Source organism: Schistocerca americana, chromosome X, assembly GCF_021461395.2.
Source record: "Schistocerca americana isolate TAMUIC-IGC-003095 chromosome X, iqSchAmer2.1, whole genome shotgun sequence".
Taxonomy (NCBI): Eukaryota; Metazoa; Arthropoda; class Insecta; order Orthoptera; family Acrididae; genus Schistocerca; species Schistocerca americana.
In genome coordinates, this window is record NC_060130.1 from 997,204,444 (window position 1) to 997,224,991 (window position 20,548).

The 20,548-nt window shown below is 44.8% G+C and overlaps 1 protein-coding gene across 1 annotated transcript in view; it reads left to right on the plus strand.

Moving 5' to 3' along the window:
- Window positions 1-20,548, plus strand: part of LOC124555379 (aarF domain-containing kinase 1) — a 136,445-nt gene that overhangs the window by 97,755 nt on the left and 18,142 nt on the right. The window contains exons 6-7 of the mRNA XM_047129272.1: window positions 11,662-11,859; window positions 16,346-16,488. Coding sequence (XP_046985228.1) covers window positions 11,662-11,859; window positions 16,346-16,488 — 341 coding nt within the window. The remainder of the gene's footprint in view (window positions 1-11,661; window positions 11,860-16,345; window positions 16,489-20,548) is intronic.

The following is a 20,548-nucleotide window of genomic DNA, read 5'->3' on the forward strand; positions in this document are numbered from 1 at the left end:
TCCCTTCTCATTGCCTTCTTCTCCTTGCCTTCTCATTACCTTCTTCTCCTTGCCTTCTCTGGTCTCCGCCTCGGCGTTTGAGACAGTCTGTCCTCTCTCTCCCTCTCTCTCTCTTCTTTTTCCTCTTCTTCCTTCCTCCCTGTGCGTGCCTGAAGGCCGACCCACGCGTTCGCACGCGTAGCCGGTGACGGGGTAACGCGTAATTCCCCGCCCTGGGTAGACATGTAAGGCACACACGTACCCCCTGGTAAAGGCCAGGCCCAGGGAGGGGTGATTGCCTGAGCTGATACCTTCTGACCATGCCGATTGGTCCCTCCGTCTGTTTCTCGGGAGGTGTGACCTGAGGTGTAAACATTCACCTAAGGCGGGAGTGCCCTCTGAGAGGGTCTCCACAAGGAAGGAGCGCGCCATCGGAGACGCTGGCAATCATGGGGGATTCCTCCGCAATGGATTTCACTCCATCTGTCTCGACTTCTGCCCAAAAACGGAAACGTGACCAGCCACCAGTGACAAAAGTACTACCGCCTGCCCCACAGTTCCTCGTCGTTTCTCGATCTGAGGACGGAAAGGATTTTTCCTCTGTCAACCCTTTCGTTATCCAGAAGGGTGTAGATGCCATAGCCGGATCTGTCAAATCTTGTACCAGGTTGCGTAACGGTACCTTATTACTAGAAACTGAGAGCGCCTTTCAGGCACAAAAACTGCTTCGGGCCACACTCCTGTACACGTTCCCTGTGCGGGTGGAGGCTCACCGAACTTTGAATTCGTCTCGTGGTGTGGTCTATACTAACTCCCTCGACGGATTGACTGACGAGGAGATTCAATCATTCCTCGCTGAGCAGGGCGTGACGGCTGTCCATAGGGTCATGAAAAAGGTCAACAACCTTGTACCGACCCGGACACTTTTCTTGACCTTCGATAGTGTTAAGCTGCCATCGCGCATCAAGGTGGGCTACGAGGTTATTTCTGTTCGCCCCTATGTCCCGACACCTACGCGCTGCTACCAGTGTCAGCGTTTCAATCACACTCGACAGTCTTGTTCCAATGCGGCTAAATGTGTCACTTGTGGCAGGGATGCCCATGAGGGTGACTGTCCACCTCCGTCTCCTCGTTGTGTGAACTGTCAGGGTGACCATGCCGCATCCTCCCGCGACTGTCCTGTCTATAAGGAAGAACGCTGTATCCAAGAAATTCGGGTCAAAGAGAAAGTGTCCACCTCGGCTGCTCGCAAGCTATTGGCTAGTAGGAAGCCCACGCTGCTCCCAGCGGGGAAATACAGTACTGTCCTCGCCTCTCCTCGGACTACCAGGGAGGTGGCAACCCAGACATGCGATCTGACCTTCAGCACCACGGTCGTCCGTTCGGCCAGTGCTAAGATCGCCCGGTCGACGTCTCCTCTTCCTCCCGTCACCCCTCAGACACAAGCACCTTCGTCAGCTTCTGCCAAGACGAAGACCCAGAAGTCAGGTGCACGGGCCTTCAAGAAGGAACCGTCCCGTGCAGACTTCCTACGTACCTCGACCTCCCAGCCTTCGACCGGTACTTCCACCAAACGTCCTCCCAAGAAGGCTCATAGGAAGCACAGTTCTCCTTCTCCGCCACGGCGCATTTCTTCTCCTGCGCCACCCAGTGGTTGCAGCCCCAGGCCGTCATCCGTTTTGCCTGGCCGCATCGCTGGTAGCCGAACATCTGGCCGTTCACCGGCAGAGGAAGCTCCCCCTCCCGGCCATCTTCCCAAGATGGCCGATGAACCTATAGACCCAATGGACGATGACTGTCCGCCTACTGATAGCGGCGGCAGTGCTCGCTCGAAGCCAGCCCCTCAGCGGCCTTCGAGGTGACCCCTTCTTTCATCTTCCTTTTCATCTTACGATGGCACTTATTCACTGGAATATTCGCAGCATTCGCTCCAACCGAGAGGACTTGACGTTGCTGCTCCGCTTGCACCGTCCGCTCGTCGTAGCCCTCCAGGAAACGAAGCTACGCCCATGCGATCAAATTGCCTTGGCACACTACACCTCTGTGCGTTTTGACCTACCCCCTGTGGTAGGTATCCCGGCTCATGGAGGGGTTATGTTGCTGGTCCGGGATGATATTTACTATGATCCCATCACGTTGCACACCGGCCTGCAGGCAGTTGCCATCCGCATTACTCTCCCCACTTTTACATTTTCCATTTGTACCGTTTACACTCCATCGTCATCTGCCGTTACCAGGGCAGACATGATGCAACTTATTACTCAGCTACCTGCACCATTTTTGTTAACTGGAGACTTCAATGCCCACCATCCCCTTTGGGGCTCTCCAGCATCCTGCCCGAGGGGCTCCCTGTTAGCAGACCTTTTCAACCAGCTCCATCTTGTCTGCCTCAATACTGGCGTCCCTACTTTTCTTTCAGACACATCTCACACCTATTCCCATTTAGACCTCTCTATATGTACTCCCCAACTTGCACGCCGGTTTGAGTGGTATGCACTTTCTGATACATATTCGAGCGACCACTTCCCGTGTGTTATCCATCTCCTGCAGCATACCCCCTCTCCGTGCTCCTCTAGTTGGACCATCTCCAAGGCAGACTGGGGGCTCTTCTCTTCCAGGGCGACCTTTCAGGATCAAACCTTCACAAGCTGCGATTGTCAGGTCGCACACCTCACGGAAGTCATTCTCGCTGCTGCTGAATATTCCATCCCTCACCCTACTTCTTCTCCACGTCGCGTACCGGTCCCCTGGTGGACTGCAGCATGTAGAGACGCTTTACGTGCTCGTCGACGTGCTTTACGCACCTTTAAACGCCACCCTACAGTGGCGAATTGTATCAATTATAAACGATTACGTGCTCAGTGTCAACGTATTATTAAAGAAAGCAAGAAAGCCAGCTGGACTGCTTTCACAAGCACCTTCAACAGTTTTACTACTCCTTCTGTTGTCTGGGGTAGCCTGCGCCGGCTATCTGGCACTAAGGTCCACTCACCAGTTTCTGGCTTGACGGTCGCGAATGACGTCCTTGTGTCCCCTGAGGATGTCTCCAATGCCTTCGGCCGCTTTTTCGCCGAGGTTTCGAGCTCCGCTCATTACCACCCTGCCTTCCTCCCCCGCAAACAGGCAGAGGAGGCTAGGCCACCTAACTTCCGCTCCTCGAATCGTGAAAGTTATAATGCCCCATTCACCATGCGGGAACTCGAAAACGCACTTGGCCGATCACGGTCCTCCGCTCCAGGGCCTGATTCTATTCATATTCAGATGCTGAAGAACCTTTCTCCTGCGGGTAAAGGTTTTCTTCTTCGTACTTACAATCGCATCTGGATTGAGGGACATGTTCCCGCATTCTGGCGCGAGTCTATTGTTGTCCCGATTCCTAAGCCGGGGAAGGACAAGCACTTGCCTTCCAGTTATCGACCCATCTCGCTTACCAGCTGTGTCTGTAAAGTGATGGAGCGAATGGTTAACTCTCGATTGGTTTGGCTGCTCGAGTCTCGACGCCTACTTACCAATGTACAATGTGGATTTCGTAGGCGCCGCTCTGCTGTTGACCATCTGGTTACCTTGTCGACCTTCATTATGAATAACTTCTTGCGGAAGCGCCCGACCGCGGCTGTGTTCTTTGATTTGGAAAAGGCTTACGACACCTGTTGGAAGGCGGGCATTCTCCGCACCATGCATGCATGGGGCATCCGCGGTCGCCTCCCTCTTTTTATTAGTTCTTTTTTAATGGATCGACAGTTCAGGGTACGTGTGGGTTCTGTCCTGTCAGACACCTTTCGCCAGGAGAATGGTGTGCCACAGGGCTCAGTTTTAAGCGTCGCTCTCTTCGCCATCGCGATCAATCCAATAATGGATTGCCTCCCAGCTGATGTATCAGGCTCCCTTTTCGTGGACGATTTTACCATCTATTGCAGCGCGCAGTGTACACGTGTCCTGGAGCGCTGTCTTCAGCGTTCTCTTGACCGTCTTTACTCCTGGAGTGTCGCCAATGGCTTCCGTTTTTCTGCCGAGAAGACGGTCTGTATTAACTACAAAGAGTTTCTCCCACCGTCCTTACGGTCTGTATTAACTACAAAGAGTTTCTCCCACCGTCCTTACGACTCGGTCCCGTTGCTCTCCCAATCGTGGAGACAACAAAATTTTTAGGTCTTACATTTGACAGGAAACTTAGCTGGTCTCCACATGTGTCATATTTGGCTGCCCGTTGTACCCGTTCTTTCAATGTCCTCCGTGTTCTCAGTGGTATGTCGTGGGGAGCGGATCGAACCGTCCTGCTTCGTCTATATCGGTCGATCGTCCGCTCCAAGCTGGATTATGGGAGCTTCGTATACTCCTCTGCACGGCCATCCATCTTACGCCGCCTCAACTCCATACAACATCGGGGTTTACGACTTGCGATCGGAGCGTTTTATACTAGTCCCGTAGAGAGTCTTCATGCTGACACTGGCGAATTGCCACTCACCTACCGGCGCGATATACTGCTTTGTCGGTATGCCTGTCGGCTACTGTCAATGCCCGACGACCCGTCTTATCGTTCCTTTTTTGAAGACTCTCTCGACCGTCAATACGGGTTGTATGTCTCTGCCCTGCTACCCCCTGGAGTTCGCTTTCGTCGCCTCCTTCAACACCTTAATTTTTCACTCCCTGCAACCTTTCGAGTGGGCGAGAGCCACATGCCACCTTGGCTCCAGGCTCAGGTCTGCGTTCACCTTGACCTCAGCTCGCTCCCAAAAGAAGTTACTCCCAGTTCGGTCTACCACTCCCGTTTTGTTGAACTTCGTTCAAAGTTCATCAATATGACCTTCATGTATACAGATGGCTCAAAGACCAATGACGGGGTCGGGTGTTCTTTCATTGTCGGGGCACAAAGTTTCAAATACCGGCTCCATGGCCATTGTTCGGTCTTCACAGCTGAGCTCTTTGCCCTCTACGAGGCTGTTCTTTACAGCTGCCGCCACCGACATTCTGCTTATGTCATCTGCTCCGATTCCCTGAACGCCATCCAGAGCCTCAGTGATCCGTATCCGGTTCACCCTTTCGTGCACCGGATCCAACGCTCTCTTCAGCAGCTGGTGGACGTCGGTTCTCCGGTTAGCTTTATGTGGGTCACTGGCCATGTCGGTATCCCTGGGAACGAAGCTGCAGATGCCGCGGCCAAGGCTGCAGTCCTCCAGCCTCGGACAGCTTCTTGTTGTGTCCGTTCATCAGATTGTAGCAGTGTCATTTGTCGGCGCATTTTATCGCTGTGGCATGCCGAATGGGCTGCACTTACAGACAACAAGCTTCGGGCCTTGGAACCTCTTCCCGCGGCTTGGACGTCCTCCTCCCGCCCTTCTCAGCGGGAGGAGGTCGTTTTGGCCCGGTTACGCATTGGACACTGCCGGTTCAGCCATCGCCATCTGCTGACGGCAGCGCCGGCGCCGTTCTGCCCATGTGGGCAATTGCTGATGGTCCGCCACATTTTAATGTCGTGTCCGGATTTTAACAGACTGCGTCTAGATCTTAACCTGCCATGTACTTTAGATGCCATTTTAGCGGATGACCCACGAGCAGCTGCTCGTGTTCTTCGTTTTATCAATTTGACAAACCTCTCTAAGGACATTTGATGATGCTGTTTTTTATTCCTATGCTCGTCAGTCTGTCTTTTATCGTGTTTTCCCTTTTAGTTGTTGTTTTAAACTTGTGCCTCGCGGTGCATTCTTAACGTAGTCAGGGCGCTAATGACCATTGAAGTTGTGCGCCCTAAAACCACATAAAAAAAAAAATCATCTTTGATGCATGCAATGGCTTCTTCAGGCATATTAATTTTTCTAGACACATCATTTTGCTCCTCTTCTTCTTCCTGTTTTTTCATCATCTGTGTTGCAAATTTCTATTACATCTGTTGCTGAAAAGAAAAAGTGGAGTGAGTTGACAGAATGTCATCATTTTGAATGTAATCATATGCAGTACACAAAATGTTTCACATTTTCGTTAATTCAGCAATTGCTGCTGCATTTTCTTGAACTTCAATGTCCACAGAAGCATCTTATTCTTGGCCCCCAAGCCCTGCTTTGTCGAAGCACTTGGTGACATTTTTGGGTTTTATTTTCTTTACTGTCAAGCCAATCCAATTTACTGCACCCAGGACAGAAACTGACCGTTCAAGAGCGCACACACACACCTTCGGCTTCTTTAATACTGAGAATGAGAGATTGCATCAGTAATTGCGTATAATGACACTTGAATGTATAAATAACTCCTGGTCCATGAGTTGTGGGAGGTTGGTTGAACCTGGAGGGAACCAAGCCAATTTCACGTTTGATAACATTACTTTCGGGTGACAGGTTGCATTATCTAGGAAAAGGAGACCTTGGTGATTTCCTTTTTTCATTTTGGCATTGAAAGGGCTCAGCCATTCTTCCATAAGATTATTCACCATCCATCCATGCCTTTTTATTGCTTTTCCATGTGACTGGAAGCTTACTGACATCCATGTTTTTGAAGCAACGTGGTTTTGCCACCTTTGCAATCATCAGTGGCTTCTCCATTTCACCTAACATGTTTCCACACAGCAGTACAGTGATCCTGTCCTTGGATATTTTCCCGATGGTGCACTTTTCACCTCGAATTGCTAGCAACTTTGAAGGCAGCATGCCATAAAACAGCCCCCATTTCATCTGCAATGAACACTTCCTTCAGGTCATAATTCACAATTAATTTGAACAGTATTGTGTTCCATTCTATTGCTACACTTTCCTGCATATCCTTAGCTTCCACCCACACTTCATTCCACATGATGTTGTGCATAGCTTTGAAACTGTCCAGTCATCCTATGGCTGTCTTTAACTTCGTAATTCCAAGCTCTTTTGTGACTTTCAGAGCCTCACTCTGCAACATGAGTCCAAATAAATGTGAGTTCTTTGTCCACACACTTACGAACCATTCCTTCACTATTTCGTTAATTACTTCATTTCCGGTCTTCTTTGCCTTCCTTTTCATCTGCTGTTCTTTCATCCATTCATCCCAAATTTTACCCCTGGTTCTTAAAGCCTCAAAATTTGTGTTTTACCGCATTGAAATGTAACAGGATTTCACGCACAGAGGGTTTGTCTTTCTCACTCACCTCAGTTACATTAATCTTTTTGGTAAGTGTTAATGACACATACCATTTGCTTGACACCATGTTACTGTATCTCTTAAAGTGCTACCAGTCAATTGAAACTGGCAGAAAATAATGACCTTACTGTGTAAAACCATTGGTTAACGGAACAATAATCACCTCTTTCACTGTGCACATTGCAGGAGTGTGTTGGTAGATGCGCAACAGTGTTCCTGTATGTATCAATGTATCAATAATACATATTTTATCAATATGTATCAATAATAAGGAAAGCGATACAGCCAACAAACTGAGCACTGGCAAACGAACCATTTCCTTTGATGTACTGTACTGACACTGAGCATAACTTACTCGTTGTTGCCCAGAGCTGCATGTTTTTAGGTTCACACCAGCAGCTCCACACTGCGCTGGACTTCTTTCCTTGGTCTTGCGCCTCTTAACAGAGGTGTTAAAAGTAACGTCCTTGTAGAGTCATTAATAAGTAATTGATTATTAAGTATGTTCTAAGATTTGCTTTCCGCATTAGGCACGTTCCACTTTGTATAGAAATCGGCATATAAAAGTGCACTGAATGTGTTGGGACTGAAATACTTGTATGTTTTGGGCAGATTTCCGAATTGTACATGTGCCGATTTGAGCAAGTTTTACTGTATTAGAAAATTGGCACCCTCTGTAGTTGCATGTTCAGTTTATCATGACTTCCATGCTAAAATCTACGGTTCAGTTCTCAGTACGGCCAGAGATTTTTCTCTGATGGGGTTACTGGAAGAGTGTGTGCTCAGCCACATTACACTAACTAAGGAACTGCTTGAATGAGAATATCATAATGCAACTGGTTGGTTTCATGTGGTGCTCTGAGTCTGATGATGGAGCTAATTACTTATACAGAGTGCCAACAGAGGACTCTCTGATCTTAAAATTAAATGACATTAAAACAAAGGTCAATACAAGAATGCAACAAATGATTTTGTAAAACCTGAAAGAAATTTATACAGGAGTTCCGAAGTGGTAGTTGTAAAAGCTGCTAACAGATGGTACTGTATGCTATACAACTTGTATCAGTAAGCATAAACAAACTTACCCACTGTAAGCAGTCTTTACAGTCACGCCAGTCTTCAAAATGTCCAACACTCACAGTAGATAGGTTGAGTGAATGAACAGTGAAATTTGCAATCACATCTGGTAGTGCCTCAACAGAAACGGGTTCCTTCACTACACAGATGGACATTTCAAGCTCGTCCAGCAGGACAGAACTATTCCAGCAGTGTGTGTCATTCAATGTGCCTCACAAAAAATTGTCACAAGGAGTTGGATTGGATGAACATGAAGACCAGTCATGCCTGTGCCAGCAAATGTAGGAAAATCCAATGCAGTGACTGTCCCCACAGTATTTATCAAGAAAGCAAAACATGCATTCCATGTGATGTGATCGGGCCCCATCTTGCATGAACCACTCGGTGCCTGGTCCATCCTCCAACAAGTGCTTTGTGGTGACAAACTGTTCCAAAATTGCAACGTGGCGTTAACTAGTCATTGATTCTTGTATAAAGAAAGGGCTGGTAGTGCTTCTGCTGCACACCACTGCCCAAACCATTACTCTGGTCAAATGCAGTGGTTTAATTTAACACAAATCATGTTTGGAAACTATCCCTTGCTGCCATAATAATAAATGTTAACCTGTGGTATTGCATTACCAGAAACACATGTTGTTCAGTGGAATGATTTCAGTCTCTTTAGTGTACTAACCTCCTTTCAGCCCCAGGTCTACAATATTTCTGAACTGGGGCAAAAACTTCATAGTGGCACCCCCTCCCCCTTCGAGTGTTTCAGGTGTATACGAGTATAAAACACACATGTTTGAGGAAATGTAAGAAATGTTATTTGGTTGTAAGTATGCCAAAGTGCAATGTATTTTTCTCTGTGGAGTTCAAATGTGCGGATTTTGTAATGGAAGTCTTCAAACCTATATTCAGGGCAGTGAAAATTAAAATGTCCTGTGTTGCCTCTTCTGCTCCAAGTCATCCTGTTTGCCATCCTACCCCCTTAAAAACTCACAGTTAATACTGGGTGGGATTATTTGTGACTGGGAGAATAAGAACTCTTTAGAAAGTTTACACTCTTCATTGCCTATTAGCTAATAACTTCGTCTTTTGTGCAACATAAAACTAAATATAGGAAACATAAAACCAGTAAAGAAAACGGACAAGCAAGACAGTACGGCACACATTTCTTCAGTTCTTAGGAAGTAGCATTTTTTTCTCTATAATCTTGCTACAGCTTTACATGGTGTGCTTTCCTTTCTGCAAAAAAATATATTACCTCACCAAAGTTTCTAAAACGTTTTGCTACATGAAAAAGCTGTTAAAACATATAGTGCTAAAAACTGGTGTGGTTTCTCAATTTGATTAAATCTATTTTGTTACTGTCTGGTAGATAAAACAAAATAGGCCTTTCTAATATTGCAGCAATTTTAACACACGCCAAATAAGCGAGACAGTTGTGGCAGAAGCGGTAGTTTTTATGTACCTCATTTACATAAACAACATGACACAATAAAATTCATGATGTACCAGTATCAAATGCCTATTAGGCCTACTGCAAGCAAAAAGTTTCATGTTAGGAAATAGTTTCATACTTCATTCATATGCTCCAGTTTCTCAAGCACGAGACTGAATAGTAGTAGTATGAAATTTTATATATAAATTTGGAATTGCCATATTCTTCCGTGTAATTATTATGATGTCCCTCCCTGTTCCTTCTCATTCCTCGTTCTAAAATCAATCTTGTCATCACCAATTCTGTAACTATCCCTGTTATTGTCAAAACTTATTCTCTGTTTAACTTCACTAACCCTGCCAGAATCAAGAGTTTAATTATCCCGCGTTTACTCACCAGTTAGGCATTATCACGTGTTTTCTGCGCTGTTCAGCGAATAGAACTCCAGGGGCTTCTAATCGGGGACTGTACAACTGGCCTTTAGTAATTTAGCGATCTGGCAAAAAATACGTAATCTTCCTTACCTGTTATTCCTCTTAGTCATTTATTTACACTCTCGTAGTCTGAATCCATGGATTTTGCTAATAATTATAACAACGCTGATCATTCGCACACCCAAGCATCCATGTAAACAGCGATTGGCACTCACCCCATCCCCTTTTGTCTGCGGGAAAGTTTTTTTTTTTTTTTTAATGCGATGGGGATTCCCCTAGCAGAGACATCACGTAAACTAGGAATGCATTCTAAAATCAACCTATGATTTGTTCAGAAATGAACTTAGAATGTGTTCAAAAATGTTCAAAAACCAACAGGGGAGTGTTTCAAAATCATATGAATAATCACTAGACCAATGTGCACTAGATGCTAGGTGCTTTGAGAAACAAGGTTTTATCTTCAAGAATATGAATCTGGCACCCCTGAAACTGCTGCCCATGGAAGATACCCTGGTTTGCCAACCCCCCCGCAACCCCCACCCCCTCCCAATCCCATACATTCGGGCCTGCTTCCTTTCATGTTTAAATGATGGAACTGATTGCTCTGGGCTTTAGAGTACTATTCACAACCATTTCATATTGGAATTACAGTGGCATCAGTAAACAGCTTTTGAAGCTACTATTTTGAAACTTCAGTGTAAAATTCTTACACTTTTCACAATAAACATGCTGCCTGTTGCAGTCTTCTATCAATCTTTGTTTTAATGTTGATTAATTTTAAAACTGGGGAATCTCTTCTTGGATACCCTGTTCACAATTACATATAATGCTGTTGTGACCGTGCTACTTGCGCAAGCCGTGTGTTTTGAAAAATTCAACTGTTTTTTGTTTGAGATATTTTTATGTGTGATACAGAATCAGAAAAACACTTTCTTCTTGTATCAACATACCATACATTTGATGGGTATGTGGGGTGGTTGAAAGTGTGAATAATAAGTAGTTTGCGTGTCTTGAAAACTGAAGCATTTATTGATCAATAGAAGACCACTGCTTAGAGCACCTGAAGAATTTGACTGGGTGAGTTTTATCAGAGTACTGTGTATAAAATGCAGCCCTCACTTGGTTATAAGCCTGCAAACATACCATGAAAAGCATTTGTTGCAGCCTTCAAGAGCATATGGGAGATCAGTATTTCCTACCAATTTATCTGTTTCTTCAACAAAAGTGATACATTTGTGAGAAAAATTCTAAGGAAAACAAAAACTGGAAAGCATGCAATAGCGCTGTAAGTCACCACGGTTCTTCTAGGTTCACTACTGCAGTTCTGGAAACTGTACACTAATGATAGCATGTGGCAGGGAGCTGGTAGCCAAATGTTAACACATTGCTCTTGTATTTTGGTTTGAAAATTGGCACTTGTTGCCGATATGCAGGTGCAGTGCTTTGAAAGGATTTTCATGATCAGAGTATTAATTGTATCTGCGCCTTGAAATGTTAATGACAAATAATTTTTCAGTTCCTCTGATGCACATTTACAGCTTCCTTCACTTTTAAGTGTCAGTGGGTTTTGTTTATTTCACCTTTTACACATTAATGCTCTTAGTGTTGTTGCTGATGAGTTTTAATGTTGTTCACATTAATTTCCAGACATTGAGTCCTGAATTCTGCCTAGAGTATGCAAAACTATGGCTTGCAATACTAAATGTAGACATGAAAGGCATAAAACAACAATGTGAAGTCCTGGGTGTTAAGGACATGTATGGCCTATGTGCTTGTATGGTCACTGGAAGGACATGGGAGTCAATACAGAGTGGGCTGGAAAAGAAGAATTACACAAAAAGTGAGGTATGTTGTTGTTGTTGTTGTTGTTGTGCATCTGTAATGTTATCCTGTTAACAAGAAATATCCTATAGGACTCTCATTTTAGGATTTTTTGTTTTTAGATTTCTTACTTGTAAAAACAGTGTATAATATACAGTTCAATAAATGAGTGGTGTTTAGTTATTTAGTTGTGTATAAATTATATAGATTTATATCTGTATCATATTAACTTCCAAAGAAAAAGGTGTTTCACTCATAGAATGTATACTGTGCATTAAGGCATCTTAATTATTGTTAGTAATGTTACTACAGTATAACCCCACTTTCATGTTCCCAGAATCAACATTTTCTCACCATTAACGACATTGTTTATCACTCCTGTCAAATTTCCTATGTCCACAATGTTAATTCGCACCCAGTTTTGCTGTAACATACTTATAATTATCCTGCGATTTGCATTTTATGAAAAAACTGACGTAATTGAGATTAAATGATGCTGTCAAGGCATTGGGCATTAAGTAGTGTTTGTAAATATTATATGGTTAAATGTCTTGACACCAGTGTGCTCTGTTCAGCACATCTGAACAGTCAAGGAGTAAAAGTTGGAACAATTCATGCAGTACCTTGTGATGAAGCAAGCTGGGATAATTTTACTTCCCCTCTTGTTTTGCCATCTGCCTCCTTAAATTCGTTTTTTCAATTTCAATTAATTACCATTAACATATGTGAGTATAATCAGCAATTTCATAAAAGAGAAAGGCTGGCCCTTAGTCTTAAAGAATATAACACCAGATCTAATTTTGTGCTTAGTTTTATGTATGTAATTGATATTCTAATTTATTTCAACTATTCCTAGTTATTATCTTTTGCTATAAGATTAAATCAGTAATTGTTTCATTACTACAATTCTATTGTTGTCATATAAACAAATATAAATTCTGTACTAATTATAAACGTTTGGAGGAACAACTAATAGTATTCTTAAAGGATCCATTTGGTTCTATTTGAAAACATGTTAGCAAAACCAGCCCTTATTTAATTCCAAAGTAATTAACAGTTTTGTCAAAAGTATTGTTTGCGTAACAGTATTTGTTAATTTCATCATTTAAACAAATAATTCGGCCTAACTCTTGTAGTAGAAGAAACTGTTAAAAAGAACCAATTTTTTGATGTATTCAGTTAATTTAATGAACTAAGTTTTAATTGTACTTTCTGTAATTTTAACTTTGAACAGTGTGTAGTTTTGCCCCCCGTTATTGTGAGGATATATAAAGGCCCAATTTTTGGTCACGAGACAGTCAGCCCACAGCAGTTTCAGACGCGGAGCCTGTGTTGGTTAGAACGACAACAGTGCATCAACTTAACAATGAAATAAGTGTTACACGATTAGGCCATGTGTTTAAACAATGACAGTGTCTGCTCCATACTTAACTTTCTGAATTTTGTGGTTAGGTTTTTACTGCTCGTCGATGTTTAATAGTAAACTATTGTAGCAGTATGTGGAGGTTTGCCTGAAAACTATTAATGAGACTTCTGGAAAGTTTAAACAGTGCACTGGCAATATGTAACTGTGTATTATTCGAGGAGTGTGTGTGTGTGTGTGTGTGTGTGTGTGTGTGTGTGTGTGTGTGTGTACAGTGAAACTAAAAGACTGTGAAACACAACTGTGCATCTGTCGGCTACATTATTTACAATAGACAGTAGTTGCACTTCGCCCCCCCTGCCCCCTCCCATTTTTTTCGGTGAATGCGTCGTCACCGAGGACAACAAACTAGGAGACAAAGTAGGTGAACAGGCAAACCTCCTGCCACTGTCAAGCTTTACTCGGCGTGGTGGCTGATGAGAGTAACTAGGTTCATTCAAATAAAGATATCATGACCAATTACAACCATTTCCAAACTGTCTTTAGTGTGCATGTGTAGCTTTGTGTTTTTTGTGATTGTCCTGACATCTTTGTGAAATCAGATTCAGTGCATTTCATCATTTGGTTTCTTGTAACACCAGTTGACACCTTTGCTGACTTTGCAGTGTTCCAATGTTTTTGGTTGAAGCCTAGCACCAATTATGTATTTTTTCAAGCTTAGCAAGATGTGTTTCAAGAATTTATTGTCATTACCAAGTTCAATATTTACGTGTGTATTTTGTGAAGTTTCACAAACAGTGTGTTTGATAGGTTGCGTATGTGTGGTTTTATATGTAATTGAGGAGCCACAGTACCTGATAACCTCAAAAAGGTGACTACAGTGCAAGAGACACAGAACAACACATATGCAAACAGCACACAAAATACTTAGGTTAATATTTCCACTTGACAATGAGAAAAATCGTGCTAAGCATGAAAAAATACGTAACTGGTGCAGTGTTTCATTATTTAAATAGTGAACGACATTTGTACTTCCTAGGCAATTACCAGTTCCAGTTACACCAGTGGTTTTTATTAGATAATAAACCTCTCTCAGACAATAAACAAGTCCCTGACAAGTATTTGGGTGCCTGTTATGTACATATATCATTCATAAAGTGCAAAAATGCAAAGGGCGTTTCTATATGTAACTTTTACCGCTTAAAACGTTATTTCCCACGTTTTACGCCATTTTTTAAAAGTCCCTCAAAAAGCGTAAACGCAGGGTTTCACGGAATTTGTTTAGATATTTGACAGTTCCTAATGTTAAGCTTGCTTTTAAATGGGTTAAATGGCTCTGAGCACTATGGGACTTAACATCAGAGGTCATCAGTCCCTTAGAACTTAGAACTACTTAAACCTAACTAACCTAAGGATGCGCACACACACACACACACACACACACACACACACACACACACACACCCATGCCCGAGGCAGGATTTGAACCTGCGACCGTAGCGGTCGCACGGTTCCAGACTGAAGCGCCTTGAACCGCTCGGCCACACCAGCCGGCCCTTGCTTTTAAATTTAATTTTATTTGTCTGTGGTACATCATCAGCTTGCAATTTTCTTTTCTTTGCAGTAACCTGATAAGAGTTCTGATTGCTAGATAAATACATGTCTTACAGGGAAGATATTATTCAATAAGATTATGAAAAGGATGGATTGCTACTCACCCTGTAGAACAGATGTTGAGTCGTGTACAGGCACAGTGAAAAGTCTGCTATACATTTAAGCTTTCAGTCAGAAAGTCTTCTTCCAGGGTAGGAAACACAAACATTCATGCAAGCACAACTCGCACACATGACCACCATTTCCGGCCACTGTGGCCAGACTGCAACTGTGCCTGCGCCCGATAGCAACAGCAATCTGGTATGGATCATAGAGGTAAGAACGAGGCATGATATGATATGAGATGAGGAGAGGGAGAGGTAGTGGGGTAGAAGTGAGGGAAGGTGTAGCACTGGTTGTGGGTGCATACAGGGACATGGTGGTGACAAGTTAGGGCTGCTAGGTGCAGTTGTGAGGTTGGGGGAGGGCAAAAAGGTGAAATAGAAATAGAGAAAGGGAAAGAGACTACTGAGTCATTAGCAGAATAGAAGGCTGTATAGTGCTGGAATGTGAGCAGGGAATGATCCTTCGTACCAACACCAGCTTTTCTGAATTGTGCAGATGGGACCTGCCCCTGCACTGTATCCTACATTCCCATAACCCTCATCACCTCAACCTGTGTTTGTCCTCGCCGTCCACCTATCTATCCCCTTTCTTTCTCCCGCTCCATTACTACACAGCCCTCTATTCCCCCAACGTGCCCACTCTTTCCCTTTCTCTATTTCTACTTCTCTTATTTCCTGCTTCCTCACCCCTTTGCCTCAACCTCCCAACTGCACCTAGCAGCCCTACTCTGTCCCCACAGTCCCTGCACACTCCCACAAGCAGCAATAAAACTCCCCCCAACCCTGTCCAACTACCCGTCTTCCTTCTCGCCCCGTGTCACCTCCTAATCCCCACTACCCACACAACATTACTGTTCTCATTAGGTGCAGATGCAGTTGCAGTTAGCAATCTGGCCACTGCAGCCTGAGACTGTGTGTGTGTGTGTTTTGGGGTCTTCTTTCAAAGAAAGCTTTTTGGCTGAAAGCTTAAATGTATAACAGTCTCCGTTGTGCCTTTTTGTGATTCAGTGTCTCCTCTGTGTGGTGAGTAGCAATCTGTCATTTTCCTAATATTACTGTTATTCCATCATGGATTGTCCTGTTTTTCAGGGAAGATGATGCCTTTGATGTGTTAGAGTTTTTGTTTAGCCAACCCTGACAATCACTTAGTGAAGCATCTTTGTCCTGTCAGTGCCAGTGGTTCACTTGTGTAAGTGGTAACTCAAGTTTTCAGCATAGCATTTACCCCAACATGAGGTCTGTCAGATAGTAAGACCTCCAGTATCCTAGGATACAGTTATTTACTGTAAAACATTTTTTGAACATGCAGAGCATTTTTTTGCAGAGTTGCAAAATAATGTTACAGAGTTATTACTTTTGCTGTAATTAAATAGTTTATTTTTTCCGAACAGGGACATCCTAAAATATATTTTACATTTATTTGTTGCAGAAGGAAAAGTTTCAAGAAGAAATACCAAAATGGTTGCCACAGATAACAGAAGTACTTGGGAAAGTGAACCGTGAAATGCTCCTAATATTCAAGAGCAATGATTTACTAAGAGGCATTGAACACACTCTTGGAACGGAATCAAGGTATACATATAATGAAGGGTTTTCACTGCATTTAAATAAGTTTGAAATTTCATTAATTAAAACTTCCGGGCTGAGTTGCCGAGGTCCATATATAAAACTGCTTCTCCTTCCTGACGTTTCGTTGCCTACTGCGGGCAACATCTTCTGAGGTCGCCAACTCACCTCAGATGATGTTGCCCGCAGTAAGCAATGAAACATCAGGAAGGAGAAACAGTTTTATATGTGGAGCACGGCAATTCAGCCCGGAAGTTTTAATTAATGAAGACGCCGGCCGTGAAAGCTTACATGTTACGATAAGTTTGAAATTTGTCTCAGAGTATGATAAACAGGCAAGTCTATTATGCCACTGCTGATACCCAGAGTAACCACAGTGTGCAGCATGGACAACTACTACACAGCTGAGTGTATCCCAGAAGATCCTGGTTAAGTTCTTACAGATTTTTAAGCATATCCCACAGTGTGTCAAGTATGTGCAATACAAAAGTCATGGTTTTTGTAAGGATAGTCAAGGCACCAGTGAATGGCTGTATACCTACATCAGATGTTTGTCTTCAAAGAACATTCTTTCAAAATATGCCTAAGACAGTTCCACCCTCTCCTCTCCCACTCTTGGAGTCCTTGTTTTGTTGGCCCTGCTATCCTCCTGGTTATGTTGGCTTTGCGATTTGGTTTTGTTGTGTAATTACCTCATCCTTTTGGCATTCTTTGGTCCACCTCTGGGGTTTGACCTCCATTACTAAATTTCTGTTCCATAGAGTGAGCCATTTGGGGAAGAGCACCTTACCTAGTGTCTCTGGCGTGTGCCCTCCTCGTTCCTTCCATCTTTTCCTTTGCGTCGTCGTCTGATGCTACGGTCCATAGCCAGCACAGTAGCCAGCCTGTGAGGTGGGGACACTATGTGTGTTTGGTTGAGTCCCCTGAACACACTTCTGATACCTGAGCTGTGACCACCTTATGTAAGCCTAGAAGTGGTTGCTTGTCATCGTGGAGCATCGGAACTCCCGGAACTGGCCGCCGTGTCAGACGGCCCTTGCTGTGGCTGAGTGGCGCTCGTGGGGAGAGCCCCTGAATGGAGTGGGTGGTATCAGGGCGGACGCTATGCAAATGAAAAGCATACGGGTCCCGAACTCTGGCCATTCTTCTACAGCCATCTCTCTGAATGAGTAGGATTTCTTTCATGCTGCTTCTTCTGCCCCTTCAGCCTTCCCTTCCCTGGCTACCCCCTGGGAGGAGGGTCAGGCTCGTAGGCTAGGGGCGAAACCTTTCCCCGCTATCTGGTTTGCACGTGAACTGATGGGGATACTTTCACCACTACCAAACCTTTATTTTTTGTGGAACACATTGAGGACAAGTTTGGCGAATTGGTCTCTCAGAGCAAGATGCGGTGGGGTTCGTTGTTGATCAAAACTGCTTCAGCTGCCCAGTCTGCGGCCAGTTGGGCCTGTGACCATCTTGACACAATTCCTGTGTAGAGTACCCCCACCAGTATTTGAATATGGTTCAAGGTGTAATTTTTCACAGGGACCTCGTCCTTCAAACTGATGAGGAACTTTTGGACAATCTCGGATGGCGGTGTATTCACTTTGTTCGGCATGTTCAGAAGGGTCCGAAGGACAATAGCATCGATACTGGTGTCTTTATCCTGGCCTTTGAAGGGATACAAGGGATACCCTCCCTGAGGAGGTCAAGATGATGGTTTATCGATGTGACGTGAAGCTGTACATCCCATCACCTATGAGATGTTTTAAGTGCTTGCGTTTTGGACACATGCCTTCCCGCTGTTGGCAGGCCCCTCTCTGTGGTGACTGTGGACGTCCCCTCCAGGAGGGGAGTTCCTGTGTTCTCCTTCCTGTGTGTGTTAATTGTCATGGTGATCATTCTCCACGTTCAACGAATTGCCCGGTTTATAAGAAGGAAAAGAAGAGACAGGAGTGTAAGTCCCTTGATCGTCTAACCTACACTGAGGCTCGTAAGAAATGTGCATCTCCATCCTTTGTCCATGATGTCTAGCTATGCTTTAGTTACATCTTCAACCCTTCCTCCCCTTTCCTTACCCCAGTCCCGCACCCCTCTCTTCCCCTCATCCCCTGCGGTTCCCAGACCCTCCCCTCAGAGTGCCACTCCCCCTCCCCAGTCAGAGAAGTGTCCTACTTCTTCGTCATCTGGCGGTCAAGGACGCTCCTCCCGGGACCTCCCTTCCCGGCACCTTCCGGGTCAAAGGTCTGCTGCCACATGGCGACCATGAGAACCACGGTCTGTGGGCCCCCAGGTCACCGCTCTCTTTCTGTTCCAGATCTTGGTGTAGTTGGCTCCTTTTTGCAGCACAGTCCTCCTTGATCTCAAATAGAAAAGAAGAAACAACGTAAGTCCCAGGACAGGGAGCCTCTGGTGTCACCAGAGGTCTCGTCCCCACCTTGGCAACTTGATTTTGAACTGCTGTTCATGGATGTCGCGCCCTCCTTGTCGGTGACGGATGGTGACCCGGCGGCATGACGGGCTTTAGGATGTTCACCACTCATTTGAATCATGGTTCTGTGGTTATCCAATGGAATTGTAATGGATATTACCATCACCTTCCGGAATTGAAATCACTTATTTCGTTTTACTCTGCAGCTTGTGTCGTTCTACAGGAATCTCATTGTACTAATGACCACTCACCAACCCTCTGTGGGCTATGTGCTTTCTGTCGAAATCGAGTCAGCCCCATGCGGGCCTCTGGTGGTGTTTTTACGTTGGTCCGTCCAGACGTTGCTAGCACATGGATTCCTCTTCAAACTACATTGGAAGCAGTTGCTGTTAGGGTCCACCTGAACTCTGGGGTCACACTTCGCAATCTTTATCTCCCTTCTGACAAGACTCTTACTCCTGCTGCCTTAACTGCCCTACGTAAACAACTTCCTCCTCCCTTCCTCCTTCTCGGGGATTTTAATGCCCATCATCCTTTGTGGAGCAGTGCATTTGCATCTAGTCAGGGTCTTCTCATAGACCAGTTTCTCGCAGACCACGACTTGAGCCTTCTTAATGATGGCTCCCCTACTCATTTCAATGCCGGTCATGGTACCTTTTCTCTTTCTTCTCCCTCCCTCCTCCCTTCATTACACTGGTTGCCACTTGACGACCTTTGTGATAGTGACCATTTCCCATTGATTCTCTCGCTCCCTTCCCACTCCTCAATGGACAGGTTACCTTGTTGGTCTTTCCAAGGCACCGATTGGCCTCTATATACTGCATAGGTCGTTTTTTCTCCCAATTTTTCGGGTTGTATTGATGGCGTCCTACATGATGTGTCTGACAATGTTGTTCGTGGTGTTTGCCTTGCTATCCCACACTCATCTAGACCATTTCGCAGCTGGCGGGTCCCGTGGTGGAGTACGGCCATTGCCATTGCCATCCGTGATCGCCATCGAGCTTTGCAACACCTTATGAGGCACTCATCCATTGCCAACTTTATTATCTTTAAACACCTTTGCACTAAAGCCCGTTACTTAATCAAACAGAGCAAACAGGTGTGCTGGGAACGCTTTGTTTCTTCCCTCGCTTCTACTGTTCGTATGTCACGGGTATGGGCTACACTTCGCTCTCTCCAAGGTTGCCATCGGCAGTCTACCCTGCCTGGCCGTCACCTCCCGGGTGGCCTTTGCATGGACCCGTTGATTCTCGCAGAACATCTTGTGACCCATTTTGCATCAGCATCAGCCTCCTATCCGGCTGCTCTCCGTCACCAGAAACAGCGGGCCGAATCTTCCGCCTTATGTTTTATTCCTGGTCAGTAAGTATCTTACAACGAACCTTTTAGTGACTGGGAACTTCTTTCTGCACTTTCTTCTTCTCCTGATACAGCCCCTGGCCCAGACTCCATTCATAACCAACTGCCTCAACATCTCAGTGCTCCACAAAGGCAACATCTTCTCCAGGTGTTTGACTGTATTTGGCTCCAGGGTAAATTCCCTTCTCAATGAAGGGATAGCATTGTGGTTCCTGCCCTTGAGCCTGGTAAGAAACCCCGTTTGTCAAAAGCTATCAGCCAATTAGTCTGACAAACGTCGTTTGCAAGTTACTT